Source organism: Photinus pyralis, unplaced genomic scaffold (assembly GCF_008802855.1).
Source record: "Photinus pyralis isolate 1611_PpyrPB1 unplaced genomic scaffold, Ppyr1.3 Ppyr1.4_LG4, whole genome shotgun sequence".
NCBI classification, from domain to species: Eukaryota; Metazoa; Arthropoda; class Insecta; order Coleoptera; family Lampyridae; genus Photinus; species Photinus pyralis.
The window spans coordinates 1,501,318-1,524,946 of NW_022170511.1; the positions used below are offsets into that span (position 1 = coordinate 1,501,318).

Sequence of the window (23,629 nt, forward strand, 5' to 3'; positions counted from 1 at the left end):
AGTGCCTATGTATCAAATTTCATTCACATACTTTTATAAGTAAAAAAGTTTGCAATTCGGTTTATAAATGGTCGAGATGCGAAAAGGGCACTGTGAATTTTGAATCGATTCGATTCAACTTTTGGCATTGCGTATTATATGGCTAAAGCTATGCCCATATTGAATTTCATGCAATTCAGTTCATAACTAACGGAGATGTAAAAGCGATCGAACATTTCTAAACAAAGTTATCGTTCACACGGACAGATAGATGGACAGACAGACAAAGGAACAGACGGAGAGACCAACCGGCAGGCGACAGATAGCAATGCAAAATAATTATAAACGATCTCTAGGATCGTTAATAAACGGCAAAAGTGTAAAATTATGGAACATGTAAAAAACGGTTTTTTGTTTTTTTACAATAACTTTTTTTGTAAGCGGTACAGAAAAAATTCCTTCCTTGGTACAAGACTCGACACCTTAACGAACCAAATAGCGAAAAAAGTAGAACAATAGCTCTTAAGATAAAGAACTAGTAGCGTCGCAAAGTTAGCGGACGGACGGACGGACGGACGGACGGACAGCCGGACGGACGGACGGACAAAGTGGCCACAATAGCGCATTTTTTTTTATTTTTGTGGAAATGCGCTAAAAAGGAATTACGCAATTACGTTAGGTAAACAATTTTGAAGACAAAACTTATCTTCGGTGAAGGTGTAAATATCGAAATAAGGAGCACAATTACTTACTCATTCAACTCAAATTAATGCAGTTTTGATTGAACATGAACATCTAATCCTTTTTCTTTCAACATCAAGTTTATATAAATTCGAGCGCGTAAACAATCTTGAATCGTCTTAAAAGAAAATGTTTAAATCGTTACGCTATTATTTAAGTCCAAACTACTACAAAATATTTATTATAAAGCGATTTCTACCACTCTTATGCTACAACGAGAAATATAAAGTGAAATTACACGTTCTTACATATTTACAAACAAGTGAGTCTTTTTATTGCGATTATATAGCTCCCAGTATAGTAAGATAAGAACAGTACGCCCCGAGTGTATAATATGACAGCGCATATAAATGCTAAGTTGCTAGTGCGATTTATTTTTTTCTCAATTCACAGTTAGGGTTGGAAGGAATTTCCGAATGTAAATCTCGCTAAGGTTTCACATGAACCCATGGCCTTATCTTTGACCTATTACTTGAAGTACGGATGTTTAGTGTAATGAGTATTGATTATCTTGACTAGCATCTTCTTTTAAAAAAATGCAAATAGCAAATAACGCGACCCGAGCGAACCTTTAAGAGACTTGTATACTTTTAAGAATCATGTGTAAGTCCTTAGTTTTTTGTTGCTGTATTGTTCTTGTTACTTTTGTTCTTCTTCTTATATTATTTCAGTTATTACTGTTTTATTAGAAGGTCCTAGGTGTGGGAATCGATTAAATTTTCTCATTTCAAAAATAAAACTGAAGAGTGCGTATCCATACCCGAAAAATTCAAAGTAATATGATAAGAGGGATCTACGGAGATATTAATTAAGAAGTAGACATAGGGATTTACGTGTATTGTTTTCCCTAAATCTCTTCGGAAGAGCACCTAATTTTATGCATCCAAAATAACGTCTTAAAACAAAATAAAGATCTGGCTGTCATATTAATTAATTTGAATACTTTTGCTTTGGCTGCACAGAAAATAAATCTCTTTCGCTTACGGTCCTTAAACCAATTGACAATATAGACTTTTTCTTGAGTTGAATACATTGCATACGAACAAAAATAAAAATACGGTCGCCCAAAGCAACAAGATTCACGTTAATTAATTATTACTATACCATTATTTGTTTTAAGAAGTTATTTTGATTGCATAAAATTAGGCGCCTTTCAGAAGAGATTTCGTCGTTTAAAAGTAGATATATGGAAAAGCAATACACGTAAATCTCTATGTCTCTTTCTTAATAAATATCACTTTCTGATTCCGACTCAAAGAGGTTGTCATAAACTGTAGTACAGTGTTCGTATTTTACCATCGAGCTAATTTCTAATGTTTTCTTTGAGAGCAAAGCCGTACTCCCAAAAGTTACTAAATGAACGAATTCGCTTGCAGTTTTGGGTTCTGGCCTTTTCTGATTTTGCAAACGTTTTCAAATTTTTCCATCCTGAGATGGCACACCCCTAATTAAGGGGCGCGAGGAAAATTTTAATATCCGCAAAATTTGATATCCGCTACGTTCTGTCTATTTTTCATCTGTTATACTCAACCCTAAACTGGCCACCAATTGCACATTAATCTCGCCATACTTTATAAAACAATTATCTTATCGGATAAACAAAATCCATATGTTTTTAACAGATGTCTAAATTTATAAGAAAATAATAAGTAATCTGCACTTTCTCATCTTACAATGTCTTATCAATTTCAAATAAAAGCAATAACGTATTTTAATAGAATTATAGTCTAAAGTCACATTAAATAAGAGATGTACCATCCATAGCGTAATCGGTCTTTCTGATAAACATAAAATAAGTACGCAAACTGAAATTATGCGTCGTATCACAGCAATATTGATAATATGTATATTATCATCACGGTTGCTTGTAAAAATGAAGCTTCGGTACTTATTATGGACTTTATGGAATTGCTTGCTATTCATTTGGCACAAGAGGAATGTTGAAAGAATATCGGCACTAATGATTAATGCGTTTATTGATCAAAAATACAAATAAAGTAAATTGATTCCAGTCTTGATTTGGTGAATCGATACGGCATATGTACTATAAAATAGGAACAATTACGAAAAGGAATATGAGCGAAAGTACTTACTTGTTGGTGTTTCGAAGTAGGCCTTCTTATACATACGAAGGCGTAATAAACAAACGAATGCGAAGTGATGCGATAACGAATAATGTTGGTTGATTTAACGACAAAAGGCGATGATTGACTTCGACGAAGGTGATACTAACAACGAAAGCTTTCACAGCGTTGTAGAAATAAGTTCGGCGAAAATGGCATGCTGCTTTTTAACAGACATTTTCATTATTTACGACATTGACAAGCAGACTAATTCTAACTTCGACGGCTCATGCGCCACACATGGAATATATACCGGGACATGCGAAATAGTTATATATAGGGCGTGCTGAAGATAATTTCTGTGGAGGAATTTCAAAGGAATAACTAAAGGAGCGAATTCTATTTTGGGGACGCAACAATCACAGTATGGATAATAGGAATAATATGGGTAAAATATGTATTTATTCTACCGATAATAATGATCTGGATTGACCGTAGTTCTGGATAGAAAAATCATGACTTCTTCATCACCACAGTGCATTCAACGCACCCATTCAGTGACTGTCTTTTCTCAAACTCAGCTCACCAGATTTTTTTTGTTCTCTAGATTAAAATCTGTGCTTGAAGGGCACCATTCCGACACCATTGAAGACATATGAATTATACGGACTGTGTGAATAGGTGTGTAAATATTAATTAAAAATCGGTTAACATAATTGTACAATTCAACCCATGCAACTTGCAAAAACACGTTCATGTTCAACACAGAAATAGTGCCTAAACTTGGAGAACTGTCAATCTAATCTGAATTACGTTCGCTCGGGTTTGGATGTCGTGCAAAGCTTTTACTGTATGTAAAAATAGAACGTAAATGAGAAGCCTTACCCTTGAATCTGAAGCCGTATAAAAGTTAAACGGATTTAAGGAAAACAAAAATACCATTCACTTTATTACTTTTGTTGTTCGTGCGTCGTTAAGAGCTTTTAGTGTACTTTCACAACTTCTAAATGGGCCACTGATTATAGATATAATAACGTTAATGAAGTATTGCTGAACTATTTAGGTAATTAGTTCCACAAAACTCTGAAAATAGTCTAGGCGAAAATAGTTTTGCCGTTAGCATCCTAGCAAAACCGACCAATGACCACGACTATGCTTCTACGAGGTGGTGACACTGACAAAGAAGCAGACTGAACGTGTTTTCCCTTGTTCGATAATGCCCGTTCAGAATAATACGAAACATTTTAAATTGTTGAAATTCCGAAACTGTCAATTTCAAAGTTGAAATTCCAGCAATTTACGCAATTTTGAGTTTGAATAGAACGAGGGTTGTTTTATTCAAGACAAATTTGAAGATGAGTTGTCATATTTATACTATTAACTGTCTACCAAGTTGACGAAGACGTCGCAAAGATCACCTTACTCACAATCGACATGTAAAACGATGTGCTTTCATACCCCAATTTTAAAACAGACATTATGCTGAAAACCGGAACTACACATTCGAGCCAGTTTTCACGTGACCGGCACGCCTGCAATCAAGTTTGGTTTGTCCATTATCGCTTGTACATAAGGTAATGGATACGCATCAGATTCAATATTGTTAAGAAAGGACAATGAGAAAGCCTATCAAAGTGCGTACCTACTCTCAAGTGTTATTGACTGCTCGGAAAAACGAAGGTCCCGTTTTGAGGAAATTCGCTGTGATTAAACAAGCCGAACGAAATGAGAAATGTTTCAAAAGTCAAAACTGAATGCGGCGAAATCTGATAAATCGGGCACGATGTATTGAGCATCAGCTCCGTACTTCAATCCGGCCGCCTGCCGACGACAATGACATACTGCAATAGTAAATTTTGTTACCCCCGTGCCATCTTCCATTTAAACCGCAAGCGGCATAAATCAGTCACGGCACGTTGATCGGTGGCGATAGTTGGATCATTATCTCTTCCGCCGAATTTAACATTTAAATAGGTACTTACGAGAGGATCGTAATTGAGAAATCAAAAAAAGACGCCCGACACCCCGACACGTCTTGCCGGTTCCGGCTCATTTCATTTAGTAATTTCTTGTAGGTTAAATACGGAACCTGCAAAAAAGGGAAAATGCAGATAAATTTAATTGGGCTTTTGAGTTTATTTATTCTTGGCTTAATTGGTTGTATTGTGTATGTCTTTACGAAAACAATTTATTATCGAATTTCCTTTACACCGTGTTTCGCGAACGTTAATGCTATTAAGTTCACGTAAAAGTTTTTCTTTTTTTAAATTCGCCTCACGCAGCTTTCCTTGTTCCCCGACCTGTAAAGTCTTGGACATTTGCAAACCTTCACGTATATCTCGTCTGCAAAATCGAAGGAGTGAAAAACGAAGGCGCAAAAATAGTCTACCGAGGATACGGCTTGTTTATATAATATATTTGTTAATACAATACACCTAGATTTCTTAGAGAAATGTATAGGTATAAATTAATTGTTTAATTTTTCTGAAATTTGGATTTGTGTTTTCTGAATTTTTAATTTTTCTTTTTTGAAGTTTATTTGTCCTGATTTTCTTCGACAATTTTTAAGGTACGCTTTTCTAATTATGGGATTGATTCAAAAATACGTTTTGCCATCTGTCTATTTCGGCCCTACCTTTCCAGCGTTTGATTAAAATGAACCGAAACTAAATATTTCGTAAACTACATCATACAGCTTGGCGAAGTGGGGTGGGAGTTCGACTGCGGTACTGAGAATTTTTGGTTCGAGCACCTTATAACGACTTAGATACATTTCCAAGAGTTTAAACCCCACTTGTATTAAATAAAGTTGAACCTCTACGGCACTGGCAAACACTCCCAACGACAATCAATTTTTGTTTTACCAACAGCTGTCACTCGGTACTAAAAAATGTTCTTATACCTCTTACCTTGCGGGCGGTTGACTTCTTTATCTCTTCTTAAAATCTAAAATTCAAAATTTAATGCTCAACAAATTCGTCTCATGCAATTGATTTTCATAGGTCGGTTCCTTTAGGAATATTAAAATTACTTGGTTAAGATTTCAATTTCCGCGCACAAATGGCTGGTGATGGTTCGCGAAAATCAACTTAAAATTCACGCATAAACAGTACCGGCTCGCCCACTTCGTTAACTATTTGTATTGAGCCCGCTGGAAAATCTAAAGCGGGCCCCGCTGGAAACAAGTTATCTCTCCCTTTTTTCTACATAGACATAGGTTTTTTGACTTGGCAACACGGTCGGCCGACGGGTTTTATCCCTCCTGGAGCGCGCACTTTTATTGTCCTTATCTGTAGACATTACTTTCGTTCAAGTTTACTATCAAAACCAAAAAAACAAATTCAAAACCAAATTTCTGAAACGACAAATCGACCATCGGTTAAAGTTCGTACATTGCTATTTGCAATTGCTGTGACTGTAGAACAATCTTGGCCAACATCTCGCCGACTTAAAAATAAAGAGAAAATTGAGGGGATTTCAGCGCATTTTTGTGTGCCAGATCAGTGTTTTAATAGCCAGTGTTGACTCCACCATCAATAAAAGATCTTGTCGAAGGCTACCACATTCTCTTTGTCGGTACTCGCTTACGACGTCCCGTCGACTCCCCTCGAGGACAAAAAGGTGGTTAATTTCGCCCCTATGAAAAAAACAACATTCCGTCACGCAGGAGTTGTGCGCGTTTACAGGATCTTTCCGACGACAACAATTTGAAAATAATCGAACCGAAAATGTAGAAGATAGGAAAAAATTGACAAATCATCACGTTAGTATAAAACTCGGGAATGGCGCCCAGATGTCGCCGACTCCACGTCATGTAGTCCCTAAAGTTGTCAGTGACACAGCTGCGGTAGATACATGTACACTCCTCGTTCTTCTACCGGCTCGCATTTGCTGTCAGCCAGTCAGCCGACTAAAGTGAGATTAAAGGGTACTTTTTTAGAAATAAAAAATGCGCTAAAAATTAAAATGGACTTCGATAACTGGTTTAGATGTCGAGTTCACCACGCGCCTCTCCATGTCCAAACAAAATGCGCGAACGATCTAGTTTTATGCCGCAAAAGCGCGCTTACTTCGTTTGAATTTAAAATGAGAAAAATGCAGATTGTATTTATTCTCTTAACCGTGCAAAGTTTATATACAGGAATACAGGACAATTTAAAAATATATGTTCAGGTATCATTTTAACTTCTGCTCATTTTTGAATGTCTATTAACCTAGCAAGGTCAGCAGAACACAATCAAACATATTGCATAATTAGGCGCTAATGAAGTGCCTTATTCCTATTCCCGAATTAAATGCTCCTTTTTTAAAAAATTATTACATGTGCTTCCAGGTTCATATGAACTCACCAGAGTAATACTTTAAAAACCCAAAAAAATGAAAAGTGAACTAACTATAATTAGGTGCTAATTAAGTGCCCTATTCCCGAATTAAATGCTTCTTTTTTTTTAAATTATGAACCTGGCAGAAAGTGTAATAATTTAAAAAAAAGGAAGCATTTAATTCGGGGAGAGGCCACTTAATTAGCACCTAATTATAGTTAGTGCACTTTTCATTTTCTTAGTTTTTTGAGGTAGTGTTCTGGTGATTTCATATGCACCTGGTAGAACATGTAGTAATTTAATAAAAAGGAGCATTTAATTCGGGAATAGGGCATTTAATTAGCACCTAATTATAGTTAGTTCACTTTTTATTTTCTTGGACTTTAAAGGTAGTGTTCTGCTGAGTTCATATAAACCTGGCATAAAATGGAATAATTAAAAAAAAGGAGCATTTAATGTTAAAATTATAATTTTTGATTCGTTATTTTCATATTGGAAAATCCTGAGGTGTTTAATTTGATCGAGAATAGAAATTGGAATTTCTTCGTACCCTCGTTTAGGGGTGCACCATCTTGGAATAGGAATTTTTAAAATGTTTTTACAAAATCAAAAGGTTATTGATCTGTACAGGGTGGTTCAAATTCGTGGCTCACCGGTATCTCCGTAACGGTGAGATAAACAGGCGTTAAATGTCAAGTATAGCTTAAATATTTAAATCTGTGCTAAAACGGTCGGAAATGGACGATTCCCGACACTTTCTTTTCGGAGAATATCAATCTGTTATCAGACTTTCCATAACACGCTAGATGTAGGTAGAAGCAAGGTGCTTCAAGGCTCCATACAGTTTTTTAGAAGCGAATCTTTTTTTTCAAATTTTATCGTAATATGACAGCAAAAATAAGAATGGACCAGGAGAGCGTTGGGCGGGTTTATTAAATTAAAGTGTTGACATTTTTGAATTGTATGTAAAAAAATGTTCACTGTAAAACTTACCGTCAAAGTGCTTGGAACCCTGGAGTTGCTTGTTTTTCAAAGCATTCTTGAGTTGCGTTCATTTGCATAGTTTTGCAAAGGAGGTTTCTATAAAGGGATTGCCACTTTATCCTGTAAAATGGTTGTTTTGTAATTTGGCTTTCATTATACGTACTTATATAAATATCATCAACAGCTCAACTCTTTTGTAATTACGCTAAACTACGAGTCCGTAAAGAGCTTTAATTAATTTAAGTATTTAAACCTGATGCACGCGATTTCATTTGAAAAATGTTTACGGTAACTGTTGACAGATGAAACGATTCGATCGGTTAAAAACGAAAACTTTCAACTGTACTGTTCGTATACACTAAACAGCTTACGCGAATGAATAATGAAAGGCGAAGCTGAATTTAATATTACCTACACCAAAAAAATGACAACAAAGGGGCGAATTAGCATCCGCCGAGGGAGTATAACGAGCTTAATTATAGAACCTTTTTTTCGCAACGGTGGACAAATAAAATTCAAGATTTCAATTGCAAACGAAGTGTTTCCTGGAAATTCTTTATGCGAACTTTTCTATTCATCTAACAAACATTCTGCTGCAAAATGCGTCTCATCAATATCGACCCTCACTACAAGCCGATGTCATTTAATGCGCCGTCATAAAAAGTGGTCCCATACGATATCAATAATTAAAAGTATCGCACTTGTGGGAATGTGTTAAGGGTAGTATTTAGTTTTCAACCATATCGGAAGTTGTAATACTGAGCGCCATCTTGAAAAATATCCAATATTGTTCTCATATCCTTTTCTCTGCTCTTTACACTTACACTTCCCTTACCTTCCTAACTTTCTTCAGCTTCTTCGGCACCTCTTATTTCGTCTTCATTTGATGATTTTGGCTTTTTCGTTTCCTTCGATTTCTGAGGCAATTTCCGCCGTTTCAACTCGCATTGCCTTCTCAAGTTTTCACGTTTTTCTAGACTTCCTCGCTTACCTCCTTCTACAGCCACATCCCCTTCAATATTTTCAGCTTAGTTTATTTTCTGGGATGGGCTGCTTCAAGTTCTGCCGATCTCAACTCAATGCTTCCCCCTCGTTCTGAATGGCTCCTTTCGAATACTTCCCAATTTTCGTCGATTTCCTCGTTTGTCGACGTTTTCTTCTTTGCTCTTTTCGCTTTTGATTTGAGATCTTTCTATGCTCTTCTCGGCTCTGTCGAACTTTCACTTCCTTTCTTCGATTACTTTTTTTGCTACTTCGCCTTTTTACGCTTATTCCGCTTCTATTTGAGATTTAGGTACAATATTCTTTTGACTGGTAAGTTTAGTGCTTTTTTTTTACATCTTCTTCGTAAAGGTCCATATGTTACCTACTTTACGTGTTCGATAAAAATTGTGTTTCAATGTAAAATCTGCGATATTTTTGTATGTAGGGCTTAGAGTTAGTTTGCTTCTCTCAATAAAATCTTTTTAATCCACCCTATTTTGTAACCCCCGGTCCGACGCTTCTCTTTCTTATTCGATTCTTTCGACTTCTTCCGGGTCCTGGAGTCTTAAACGCCTTACTACTTCAATTTTTGCTATCGTTTTGATATCTATGACCTCTTCGTTTTTCTAACCTTCATCAGCTTTCTTGTCGATTTTGCTGGCTTCCTCGGCTTCTTCGGTCCCTTGGCATTTCAAGGTTCCACTTGGTCTTCAAAATTTTCAACTTGTTTAATGTCGTCAGTTTCCCGGTCACGTTCGTTTGTTTCGATCACAGGAGATTTCTTGACATCTTCGGGTTCTACGGCCTTATAAACGTTCTCGATGTCAGTTTCCGAACGTGTTGCGAATCCGGGAAGTGGGTCCAATACTTCAATAATTGGAACAAAGCCACCAGCGCGTTTTTTCCCACTAGGACTGTAGAGGTTTGGAGGAAGCACATGGCGCTATCATAAACAAAATCTAGGTATACCTTTTGTTCTTTTGTGGAGCAAGGATTTTGTTGCTGTTTGTACTTGCCATACTTATGATAATAAGAGGAAAAAGTAGGAATGCGCTTTTCAAAAATTCCCTTTCCAAGATGGCGGATCAAAATTCTGGATATGAAAAGAATCATCAAGATTAGTTTTGTTCAAATAAATTCTAATTTTCGCCGCTTGAAAGAAGATACAGGTGTCCTTCGATTTGCTTGAGTTTAATTTTTCGATAACCACATTTAATTAGTTAGGAAAATGTATAGGGGAATATCATCGTTTCGGCACTTCTAAATAAACTCCAGTATTTGACGGGCGGGTTTATTTTCCCTTTATAATTCTGAACAAGCAAGAACGGTTGACACATTAAATACGCTTCCATGGTCTTTTTTGTTGAATGAAGTAATTCAGAGACTACTTTTCGCTTGGGATATTTACAGAGGACGACGAATGGGAAAATTGGGCAGTAAAAAATGGCATATGTCGCTTCCTGAAGGGTCCAGACTATTAATCCCTATTTCAAGGTTACTCTTTGTTTCATGTTTGTTGTGTATGGAACCGTGACGTCAAGGATGCTGCAGAGTGGTAACGATCCGACCGGGCAAACCCGACGCCCTCATAAGCGCCTCGCAGCGTCGTAATGTCAGTCAACGAGTTCCCGCCTTTCCGATCTGTTCGCCTAAGTGTTCGCAAACCAAATTTACAACACAACAAAGCGCTTTCCCTTTTTTTAATGTTTGCCAACTTAATTGCCACAGTTCCATTATTTGTTCCAATTTGTTTTATTTGCAAATGTGCAGCGCGTGCCGCCTCTCTGAATACGCACACGTGGAGGGTTTGTTTATTTTTTTGCATTATCCTACATTCGCTTAGTCAATTTGAAAAGGTATGAGTGGCGTCGAGTTTTTAGTTAAAACATTTACACCAAATGGGCGTCGTCGCCGTCGTCGCGTTGAAGACCAGGATCGTAAACTTGAACTGCCGGGTTACGGTCAATGTCGAACCGAAACGGTTGCCCCCTATTGGAACGCGGCCCCTCCCATTACACCCCCCGCTGCTTTTTTGCCCCCCGGATACAAGAAGAAAAGTGTCGGTAAGTGACTGATGATTGATTCACGGGGCGAAATTACTATATCCACTTCCGTTTCGCCGTTGTATCAAAGGGGTGACATTCGGACGAAGGTTGAAGACGTGTGTACCCTCGGGCGATTCCTTTATTCGCACAAGATTGTCGAGGGTTCTTTTTAATTTTCTCCTTGAATGTGCAACCTTGCGGATAGTTTGTTTAAGTTGCCTAAATAGCACGCGATAATGAGTCATTGCAATCGTTTGGACTCGATCCAAATATTTTTCGCAGTTGCACGTTCGTAATTGAAACGCTTTTTGGGATCATTCACAAGAATCCTTGGAGTAATTAGAAGTAGTTCGTACAAACCTTTCAACTTCATTGACATTTATTTGCTACCTTCTAATTTCTATATCCACTTAACTAAAAATAACCCACCCTTATTTGGAAAAATGACACCTTCGGAAATTGTTAAGAATTGACATGTGATGATGAACGCTCGAATTTTGTATTGGAGAAAAATGTAGCTATTTAACTGATCCGTTTGCTGAAATTCTCCAAGAAAATGCAGCTTATTTACTAATACAGGATCCGACAACTACTGTAGAGTTCAAGATGGATCGGATAATCCGTAATTTTTAAGTTGTCTGGTAATTCCGATTTTGTTCGTCTACGGACTCGTCCAAGGACCAATCGGTAAACCTAAAATACCGATTGAAGGTTTGAACAAATCTGTTCTAGTTTCTGTCTATTAATGTTAATGGACCCGGACAGACAGGCAGTATAATTTCACAAAGATTTTCAGACTGTTGCTTCTCAATAAAGAAAAATTAATGTGGTTTGTATGGAGCGTAGTTCATTCGTTGTAGTGTGTTTTCAATTGACTTATCTTCATCAGTTAACATTTCAGAAGAAATGCCTCATAGGTAGGAAAGTTACGTGCTGCGCATGCGCAATCCATTTTTTTTTGATACGTGACTTCAATTTGCTTTTTCCTTCAAAATTTCAAAAAATCCGTTTTAACTTAACTTAAACTTAAAAAATCCATACAACCAGCGCAAACATTAGAATTGACAACCGTAATCCGTATAACGCCATATGTAAAACACAAATAACTCTTTTTCAATCGGATTTGGATTTAATCGGTCACCCTTTTGAATAATAAGTGTCCTAACGTGCTCGTAATACGATCAAAGAAGAATTTTAGATTTTAATTTTTTGCCTTTATTTTTGAGTGGGCGGGGTTTCAGCCAAGGCTGCTCTACCCGCTCTACCAACCCAACCCACCATACACTTACAAATATCCATGTCCGAACCCGGATTCGAACCAGGGACCCTTAGCAATTCGAACAAAGTAATTGAACACTATTAAATAAGTCCCGTATCGACAGTATCCGCGACTTTTCCTTCACCTACCGATCACGGTCGAGTACGCTACAATCGTCACTTGATGCGACACCGTTGTCTTTTATACTTGAACGACACTTGTCCTTCGGTGTCGCATTTTTATTAGTTGACAGTTTTTCTCGTCTAATTGCTAGGCAACAGATTTTCATTACCTATACACAACCCAAATTTACTCGATAAAATACAAACCTCTTCTGTGAAAAAAAACTATGGCTTGTGTTTTGTCCGTCCGAGTCCACTTCTGCGGTTTTGAACTACTTTTAGGGTAATTTTTCTGCAATAGGTAAGCTATACCTTGAAGGTTAAGGCCATCATTCTCCATTAATTATTTCCCGAAATACTATTTCTGAATGTAAAACATGCATAAGTTTTACATGAGATATCCAGTTTGTCTCACGCATGCCTCTAGCGGTGCCATAAACAAACAAAAATGGGGTGAGTGGGTACAAGTTCTTCCCTTTATGGTATTCTGAATTCTGTTGTGTGATGAAAGGTTTTATCCAAAGAAATTGGTTTCTACAAAGTATAACTGTCTTTCGCGATTCCTTTTCGAGATCAGTGGGTGACGGGGGGAGACATTGGCTTTACCTTTCATGGCACCCTTATCAAAATAAAGAGGGGGGGGGGGAACTGGATTTATTCTCCATGGTACTCTAATGAAAGGTCTCAACGAAAGGAATTCATTTCTATCAATTATCGCTTTCCTTCACTACCTATTATCGGGATCAGTTCAGTAATTCCCTCTCTTTTTGTAATTGGGGGAGGGGCTAAAAACTGGTATTATCCTTCGTGGTATTCTAATGAAAAGTCTCAACAGCAGGAATTAATTCTTACTGTCCTCCTCTCCAACGACTTTGCGAGATAAGTTATAAGTCTTTATATCTCGAGAACAGAGTGCCGGAAGAAGGCAAAAAGGGACGTCTGGACGAAACGTATCTATTTATGATGCCAAAAGTGCGAATATCTCGAGAATGGAACGTCGGGGGCGGGTACTCACTAAGAGCTATTGGAATAATGTACAAAGTTGAATAGATTAGAAGATTTCAAAATTAGTTGGCTTTTATATACCTAGGTACTTTAATCATTATTACTTTCACAAGCAACTTTTCTGCTAAGATGCTCAATTGTGTTGTAACAGTTATCAAACTATTGACATTTTCGTCTCACTGGACCGTGGACTTGATGTTCACGCGGTTTACACGGACTTCGCTAAGGCCTTCGATAAAGTTAACCACGACTTATTAATATTTAAGCTAAAAAAATATGGTGTTAGCGGAACTGCTTTGATTCTGCTCCAGAACTACTTATGCAATCGGAAAGCACAGGTGAATATAAGTGATAAGTGGTCAAATCCAATTGAAGTGAGTTCGGGTGTTCCTCAAGGATCCCATCTTGGTCCAGTACTATTTTTGATTTTTATAAACGATATATCATCGGTGTTTGTGTCTAAACATGTCTTATTTGCGGACGATCTGAAGATATATAGACCTATTGCAGACCTTCGAGACATGAGTTTGCTACAATCTGATTTAGTGCGACTTGAAAAGTGGGTGGTTGAAAATGACATGAAATTAAATGTTGAAAAGTGTCACGTGATCTGTTTTTCCAGAAGGAACTCTCCATCTTTGCAAAGTTACTATCTGTACGGTCAGCTGATTGATTGCGTGGATTCTGTTCGTGATTTAGGTGTGATCTTGGATTCCAAGCTTACATTTCGATTGCATTATGATCACGTTGTATCTAAAACTACCAAAATGATTGGGTTTATCAACAGGCAATGCAAAAGTTTTTCTAATCCATGCATATTACGCACCCTATACTACTCATTAGTTCGATCGAATCTTGATTATTGCTGTATAATATGGTCTCCCTATCTTACCACACATATCGATAGATTGGAAAGAGTGCAATCCTATTTTCTTCGATTGTTAAAATATAAGCTCTCTTTGGCAGGAATCGTGTTTGAAAGAACCAATGACGTAAAACTATATCTCAATATCATGCGGTTAGAAAATCGAAGGACACTACTTACCCTGCAGTTCGGCTTTAAGTTATTAAACGGCCACATAAACTGTCATACTATCTTGTCTGACATTTACTTTAATGTTCCACAAAGATTCGTTCGATCTTCGAGGCTTCTTTACATGAGACCTAATCGAACTCTTTACCTTCGTAACAGTCCTCGAAATCGATTGTAGGAGTTATTGAACAATTTTAATGATAAAATCGATTTATTTAGTGTATCTCTCCCGATTTTCAAACGCAATACTATAATACTTTTAACAGAATGACGTTTGAAGGGGATGGCCGAGTTGTAGAATAATTTTTAAATATACGGTTTTTAAGTCAGTATCTTAATTGATTGTCACACCTCATAAGTGCAGTCTGTGCGATTATGGTAGAAATCATCACTTATTAAAGAACGACTATAGCAAAATATTGTTTTTTCACTACTAGCGTCTGATGGCAAGATTATTAACCTTTTTTCCACTTGTAAAGTAGGCTTTCTCGGCATTTGTTCAAAGTGGTTAATAATGTGGACATTATTAACTAGTAGTCAATAATGAGATCTGTCACGCTGTCACTTTTAGAAAACACAACCCGAAATTTCGCTCAATAAACGTTTGGATAAGTTCTCTAAAATGAATAATTGCCACCATCGTCATTTCCAGAGAAATTACATACCTATAATTATCACATTTTGAAAAAATTCAAACGAAATTACTCTTTGAAAATATCTCAATGACAGAACAAAATACGGCCTGTTTGACTTGTACTTCTACGTACTTGATTGACATGTTAAATTAAGAAACAAACAATTCTGTCCAACCGTTCACTTTCTTATCAATATAATATGTTAATTTAGAGGACTTCAAGTGCTAGTAGTGAAAAAAATAGTATAGCGCCTCGAGATGTAATCTTGGTGCTCAGGCAATAATACTGTACTTCTCTACCTTGATATAAAATGTACTATTGTGGTCAGTGTAATTGCGACACGAATGGGAAGGCTGTTTTAAGGTGGCGTTTACATTGAAAATTGAAAATTTGTTTTCACAATAACTGCCTTCCGGGTACAAATTTATGGTTGAAATAGCATTCATTCAAATATTTTTATTATTATTTATTTCTTTTATTGTATTGCGCAAATACAAAAATTATTTTGCACATGGACAGACAGACAGACGAATAGGCTGACAGACGGGCAGACAGACCGCAATACAATACGATCTCGTACGGCAAATGTGTAATGCATATATGAAAAATTGATTTTTTAGCATACCTTTTTTGTAAGCGGTACAGAAAAAATTCCTTCCTTGGTACAAACCTCGACACCATAACGAACAAAATAGCGAAAAAAATAGTCGTAGTGACGGACAGACAAAGAGGTCGTAATATCGCATTTATTTTTCTGGAAATGCGCTAAAAAGAAAAATTTCGCTGCCGATCATATAAAAAGTCTTAAATCCACTGTCTCGTCCCAGCGATCCTCAAAAATGAACGTTGCTGACATGAAAACAGTCGTAAAGAATTGAAAAGAACGCATTCACTATTAGAATTTTAATAGAAATTTTACGGATTTTTTGCTTCTGTCAAATACAAATACAAGAGCGAAGCTTTTAGAATCCGCAATATTTCATCGTAAATCCGCGTAAGAAATTGGTTTTTGATTAAAAAAAATGTCAACTGCAGGTAGCTTTCCCAAATGCGAAAATTATGTAAAAGTTAGGTGCACATTTCTTTTAGTAGGGTATCGACAAATCAACCTATTCGGACACCTACGGTTTTCGCTATTATTAGAAATCTTATAAACATAACAAGATGTGTTCAATTTTAGATCAATTTAAACGCACTTTTTTTTAAATGCTTCTAAGCTATGTAAAATAATTGATTGAAGATATTGAAACCGTGCCAAATACTTACGTTACGATCGTGCAAGTATCATTCATTTAAAAAGATCGTAGAAACATGCACGCGTACGCGGTTCCTTGCGTGAATCTGAAAGTAATAAACGTTTTTGTTGTAGAGCCCAAAAAAGATAAGACTGATGGCGCGAAGACGCACAATGGTGCGGTTTCTCCAAATGGAGAACCACCACCAACTACGATGTACTCGTCTGGCTGTGGAGGAGAACCAACACCGGCGAAAATCGAACGCCCCAATTCTTTAGGACCTGGAAAGCTTACCAGACGGTTACTTTGTTACCATAGCGAACACTGTAAGCACTATCAAAATGGGCACTATTCAGTTTCTAACCTTTCGGATTTGTTTCAGTTGCCGAGGGCCATTTGGGTCCGCCCGGAAGTACGCCCCCGCCTCAAGAACGAATCTGTCACCCGCATCCATCAACTTTACCTCTACCAAGTATGCCGCACTCAGGATTTATGCTTTCAGAACTACCGGAACCTCCGATTCCCGTTTCCGAAATCGGCCCGATCCCCCCGCCTCCAATGTTTAGTTCTCCAAGTCCAACACCTCTTAGGCAGCAAACTCCGTTACCCCCCGAAATGGTAGACTATGATTCGGAAGGTGAGTGAATGTCTAATTAAACGCTTGGTAGTAACCCCTTTGATGCAGATCAAGACGACGAACACGACGATATCGACGGTGAGGATGACGACGACCAGTGCTTGTATAGAATGCCTCAGCCCGACCCGACTGTCGACACGAGTAGGGTAGAAGAGATCCCCGCGAAAGAACCACGTTTCAACGCGATGCCGTTAAAATCCGCTTTGAAGAAAAAAGGTTACGGCGGTACCCCTCAAAATACTCCAACCCAAGAAAATCGACCTCTCACCGTTAAACATGCCCAAATTGATACTTCCAGTTTTAAGTAAGTCATTTTTAGATAACTTCCCTTAAATTCTCTACTAACCTCGACAATTGTATTTCACTTTTCAAGCAGGAGGCCACCTTTGCGGCCTCGGATTAGGATCTGGTAATTATTTGAGTACCTAACACTTTCGCATTACATTCCTAGGTGGGCAAAGTTAATCAAAAACTTAACTTCGTTAATCGTTAAAGCGGTTACCGCTTTGTAACAGAAGTTAAAAATTAAACCGTGAAAGATAAAGGATTATATTTAAAATTTAAATTTAAAAGTTAATCCGTTACAGGATATGTTAATTAGTGATTAACGGATTAACGTTTTGTCGCCCACGTCTGTTTGCGTTGCATAATCAGTCTAATTGCAGCGTTTTGTTTTGCAGTACAAAACCGGTTAAGTTCGCAATTGGGCTGCCTTGTACCTTGGAGAATAAGGAGAACGCCAGACCTTACGTAATCAGGGAAGATGACGACTCGGGCGACGGTCCCGTTTTATATCGCGACGATGAGGGCAATTTGTCGGACGAAACTCGTTTGGCTTTGAAAGTTGCGCGAAAAGAAAGCCTTTCGCTGAAATTGTCCCTAAGACCGGATAGGCAAGATTTAATCAATAGAAATATACTCCAAATACAGAGCGAGAATGAGCGGCAAGAGAGCAAGGAGGCGATCGGCGCTCGACTCATCAGACGGTTGAGTATGAGGCCGACTCAGGAGGAATTAGAGGAACGCAATATATTAAAGAGTGAGTAGCTTCTTCAGATCCTTTTTGTACGGTTAACGGTTTTCTGTCATCCACAGGGCAAAGTCCGGCCGAGGAGAAGAAGCAGAAGGAAGAAAAGAAACGTTTTCTATTGCGCAAGTTGAGCTTTAGGCCGACGGTTGAGGAACTGAAGGAGAAGAAGATCATACGCTTTAACGATTATATAGAAGTAACTCAGGCGCATGATTATGATCGAAGGGCCGATAAACCATGGACGAGGTTAACTCCGAAAGATAAGGCAGCGATTAGGAAAGAGCTCAATGAATTTAAAAGCTCAGAAATGGCTGTTCACGAAGACAGTCGTCATTTAACCAGGTAGGTATCTTGGACGCGTAGTGTCCTTATTTTGATTTATTCATCAGAAAAATCAAATAATGCACAAAAAATGACAAGTGAAAGTAGTAGAACGTCTGCATGCATTTTGTTACCAGATGGCAGCAATTGTCACAAATATAAAATGTAACAAATTAATGGGACAGTAAAGTTCACCCCCTTTCTATCCATAAATACATATTGAACTACGAGACTAAAATTTAATCCCGAGTGTAACAAATACGTAACAAACATTGGGTGTTAAATGGGAACTTTTTCCCCAAACAAATCAAGAGTTTAAAGTGTTTTGTGTCAGTGCTACCTTCTGTGAGTTGCTATGTTACAAAATTCAGAAAGGAAAGCTAAAGAAACACTAATACTAGGATTTCGGAGCGCCATAGCTCCCAAATGAAAGATCCTGGATTTATTTAAAAGAACTTTTTTGTTCCTTCAATCATTATATTTTGTGGTATACATATCTGTGACACCCTGTATATTGCGGTATAAAAAGTTGCATCTGCCACATATAATTCCCGGAAAATTAACAAAAAAAAGGTCAAATATGCCAAATTTGTATAAAAAAGGAATAAAATTTAGCTTTATCATTTCATTCTTCACACTGTTATGAAAGCTCCTTTCACTTTCTGATCAGATTTAAAGAGGTGGTATCCAATGGCTGTTCCGATTCATGACTACTACGAGCGCTCATATAAGTTTTGTGTGTTAAAGCAGCACACACATCAGTTGTTACTTTTTACACAAACATACAGGAAGTTTAATGATCATATTATAGGTGTCACTTTCTGCAGTTTTAAAAATCAGCATGTGCAATCAGAAAATATTTATTGTAGTTTTATGTTTTACAGCAAAATAAAGATAATACAAGAAATGAATTGATAACGTTGAAATGGCCGGTATTCCTTCACCTATATATGCATACAGTTACACTAATTAAGCAATTTCCGTTTTTCTTCACTAGTAAATGCAAGGATAACATAATAAATTTCATCTAAAGCGTCCGCGTTCACCTCGTCTGTTACATAGGTGCTTCCTTTTTTGTAGACAATACTGTAAACTCCTTCCAGGGAATTTCCTGACTGAATTTTACATTGCGCATGTAGCGAAAACTTAGCATAATAAGTACACAGTTTAAAAACGGTATCAAAAAATCCATCCACATGATGTATCTATTTCACACTGTTCAAGGACCTAATCTATTTTATAATGAATATTTGTACCTGTGTGTATGTTTTAGTGTAGGAGGAAACCCTAACCTTAATCCGTCCATCTCCTTAGATCTCACTGATTTACTTGGAAACCAAACAATTTATATGTTGGTATTAAAAAAATTAAGTTTGTTATAGTTATGTATGTTTTCCATATGATCCCCCACTATAAGAGTTTCTATCGCCAAGGCATTCATTTCTTACTATTCTTTAGGATGGCAGCATCTGTTGTACCATGTTTGTTTCAGGGTTTGAAAAAACCGAGTTTTTTAAAAAAATCCCAACCCACTAGGGCCAAGTGGGTTTTTCGGGTTTTTTCGAATAAAAGTGGGTAATAGTACTTTTTCGGTCGGAATTAAACAATTCGACAATATGAAAAAAATAAGGCGCCGCAATATTGTGGTTGTGTTGTGGTGGTTCACTTTTACATTTTACTATGGAAGAATACCAGTTTTGAACTGTTCTGAATTGTTAACTTAATACTTAAACGAACTCAAATGGAAGTATATAATTGTTTTATTTTTGTATTTTAAAAATTAAAAGTGATTCATGTATAATTTGAAATATACTTTTGCCATATAAATTTATTTCAAACCAGCCCAAGTAAAAAAACTTGTTAATTATTTTAAAATTAAAAAACCCACAAATGAAAAACCCAGTGGAATTTTTCAAGTGGGCCCAACCCGGAAAAACTCAATGAGTTTTTTCGGGTTGGGTTCATTCAGGCGAACCCTGGTTTGTTTACAGTAATTGACTATTAGAAAAGAAGATTAGTATGGGGCCTTGTGATAGCTATGCTATGACACATAAAATGATGCCATTAACCGCCGATGATCTTGAAAGCGAATGCCTATGCACTATTTTCCAAGGTCACCACAAGGTGGTGAGCGACCATCAAGTGTTCTAGGATCGGCATTGTATATCTACTCGAAATAAATCGCTTGAGCGGTTTCTCCTCCCGCGGAACCCCCGTTTTTGTGGTTTTAGACATAGAAATGTAGGCGAGTGTCGATTTACCCGTCGAAAGGCGTGAAAGATAATTTTTTATTACCACGGCCTGTCGTAAGAACTGTAAAAAAGTGAAAAAACACATTTTCAGATTGAAGGAAGTTATTTAACATATGGAACTGGGTACTCTTCAGTAATTCGTGATGGTTAGGAGTGTGTAATTTGTTCAGTCCAGCGGGATCGCCTTCGGGCACAGGGTTTTTTAGGTAAAGTGGCAAGTTGAACATTCATAGTAGGCGAATGGAGTGAGGTACAAGAAACCTTAACATTGGGCACATTGGCTCCTGTACGGGTCGTGCGGTACAGGCGACATGCGGACCCTAAGTGGAGAGCATGTGAATTCTTCAAGTGAAGATGCACTTTTCGGAGATTAAAGGTATTTTTCCTAGGGCAAAATTGGAAGTGGCGGTGTACTGAACGGCACGCGGAACGCCAATACTTTTCGAATGCGATATGCGGCAAGCCCTCCCCCCCTCGTCCTTTTCGCCGCGTCGACCTAAAGGTAGGATGCCGTAACTAGGGAAGGAGGAGAGGGTATTGAGTTGCATTTATTTACGTTTAGTCGTCGGTTTGACATTATTTCCGAACCGCGTGAAGGGGGTGAGCATTCAAGGGGACCATTGTTGCGAATCAATGAGCGACGATAGGATATACAGGGTGGGCCATTAGTTCGTGAGTGGAAGATTGTGGGTTTATTAACGCGCATACTTAAATGTGGGGGAATCTTGAAGGACCCTTCAGGCTACAATCTAATACAGGGTGATTTATATCAAAGTTGCATTTTTTTTATTGGAACCCTCTATATATTATTACATATTTAGATTCCTTGGTCAATTTTTTTGTAACTTTATTTATTACACATGATGATATCTAAAATGAGCCATTTAGCCGCAATTCGTCGTTTTTTCAAAAAGTAGATGTCCAGTAAGAATTGAATACCGCAGTTGTCATAAAACGGTGACTTTGCAGTGGCAGTAATCATGAAATGTACGCCGAACGACTAAATTAAACTTCTTTTGTGTTATAAGAAATCACTGTCAATTTTCAAAGTTTCAATCAAAGGTACCTAACTTGATTTTTTTTGGAACTACCAAGTTTTTTTATCACATCAAATGTAGGATTTTTTTACCTTTTTAACGATATAAGCATGTCGATATTTATCTTTTACATATTTTTTGTAATTCAACAATTTCTAATAATTCACAGTCTTTTTCGATGTCCAAAGCCTCTCAGTAATTAATAGGCCGTTAAAAATTATAAACAATTGAATTTATAAAAAATTTACATAAAAATAAGAGAAAAATAATTATTTCAACAAATGTTCAAGACCACACCTCCCAGGAACCTGTTGATTTAGCCATTTTTTAACGTTTATAGCAAAATGAGGTAGGACACCATCGTGCTGAAACCACATTTCTTCTACGATGTGCACCAGAACATTTTGAAGAAGAACAAAAAAAAGAGTACTTAAAAGTTTAAAGTAGAGAGTTTAAAATATGTTACTCAAATTCCATTTTTCTAACACAACAACAATCAACAACAGAATTGTAAATGCTAATAAACTAAACTGACAGATGTTATTTCATTTTATTTTGTGTCAATATTTTCTAATATGGCTTTCGTGGCTTACTATTCAAATTGATTAGTTTATAAGTTCACGCATTGGTTTAAATGCAAATTCATTAAGTATATCTTTTAAAATGGGCTACGACAAACAAGAGTTTTGTTTTGTTTTGTTGAAGGTAAATGTTTTATCATTTGAATTGGTGTTCTTAATTTTTAACGGCTTACTGATTACTGAGAGGCTTTAAAAATCGCAAAAACACTGAATCGAAATATGTAATAAATTAATAATATACAGGGGGTTCCATTAAAAAAAATGCAACTTTGATATAAATCACCCTGTATAACAATTGCAATTTCGGTGAAAATGTTTTTAGGTTGTAGCCTTAAGGGTCCTTCAACATTCCTCAACAATGAATTTTAAATATGCGCGTTAATAAACCTACAATCGTCCACCCACACACTAATGACCCACCCTGCATTTGATGGTTTGACGCGTTTAACAGAACGAATAAAAAAATTCGGCGCTACCACAAGGAGCGGCATTTCAAGTCATAGCTCTAGCAATTTTTAGCAACTCATATGTCTCCATTTCTTGTGAATACCGCGAATTACTTTTAGAGGGTAGAAGAGAGAGAAACCAAAGTTAAATTTCTAGCTCATTGTCACGCCCTTTTTTAACTATGGACCATGGCCGTTTGACCGCGAAATTACAATTGCGCAAAAATTAAAAATCAGTCTACCTCACGTAGACAATGCAGTACTTTAAATGGGTACGAGTTAGAGCTTTCGCTTCGCATGCAATTTACTTCTAAAGATGTAAGGTGGAAAGGGGTGAACACTTTGTGGCGATTGGAGAATGAATGCAGTTCAACATGCAAAATCAATCGTAACCCATCGAACACAGTTATCTGCAGAACTGGGGATGAAGATTTGTCTCGAAATTTAAAAAAAAAGGTTGTTTCATTTATGTGATATTCCCAAAAAAACAACACTTCTTTTACAGCATACGTACATGGCAAATTGATCTTTAACCATTTCTAAAAAACCCATCTGACAATTGGTCACTGTTAAATTTGGCGCAAATACCTGTAACAGTGTTTTACAATTGTGGAAAAAAAATTATTTCGTGTAAACTTAATTTATTTGTATCTAATTTTGTCGTTTTTTGTTCCAGATTTCATAGGCCTTGACAGTTGCAAGGAACATTAGAAAAAATAAAGCTACATACTGTGATGGGCTTAGTTGTAGAGTTCAATATTTCCATTTTCATTTTTGATTGGGTCACGATACCTGCCAAGTTTATACACAGATATTGTATACACTTGTTAGTAACTCTGTAATTGTTTTGTACATAATGTGATTTTTTATTATAGGAAGCAATGGAAATTACATATTTAACTGTAAATCTTTTATGTTA

General features: G+C 37.0%; 1 protein-coding gene across 3 annotated transcripts; it reads left to right on the top strand.

The window, feature by feature from the left end:
- The first annotated feature begins 10,904 nt into the window (after nt 1–10,904).
- LOC116167923 (phosphatase and actin regulator 1-like) lies at nt 10,905–23,629 on the top strand. Of its 3 annotated transcripts, none has more exons than XM_031483536.1 (8): nt 10,905–11,136; nt 16,541–16,732; nt 16,789–17,043; nt 17,092–17,347; nt 17,417–17,452; nt 17,724–18,082; nt 18,139–18,415; nt 23,387–23,629. In XM_031483536.1, exons 1-8 carry the CDS (start codon nt 10,932–10,934, stop codon nt 23,400–23,402), a joined length of 1,596 nt encoding a protein of 531 aa, XP_031339396.1. In that variant the 5' UTR covers nt 10,905–10,931; the 3' UTR covers nt 23,403–23,629. The 3 variants fall into 3 exon arrangements, with proteins under 3 accessions (XP_031339396.1, XP_031339397.1, XP_031339398.1); XM_031483537.1 differs by having other exon boundaries at nt 17,420–17,452; XM_031483538.1 differs by lacking the exon at nt 17,417–17,452 and having other exon boundaries at nt 10,908–11,136.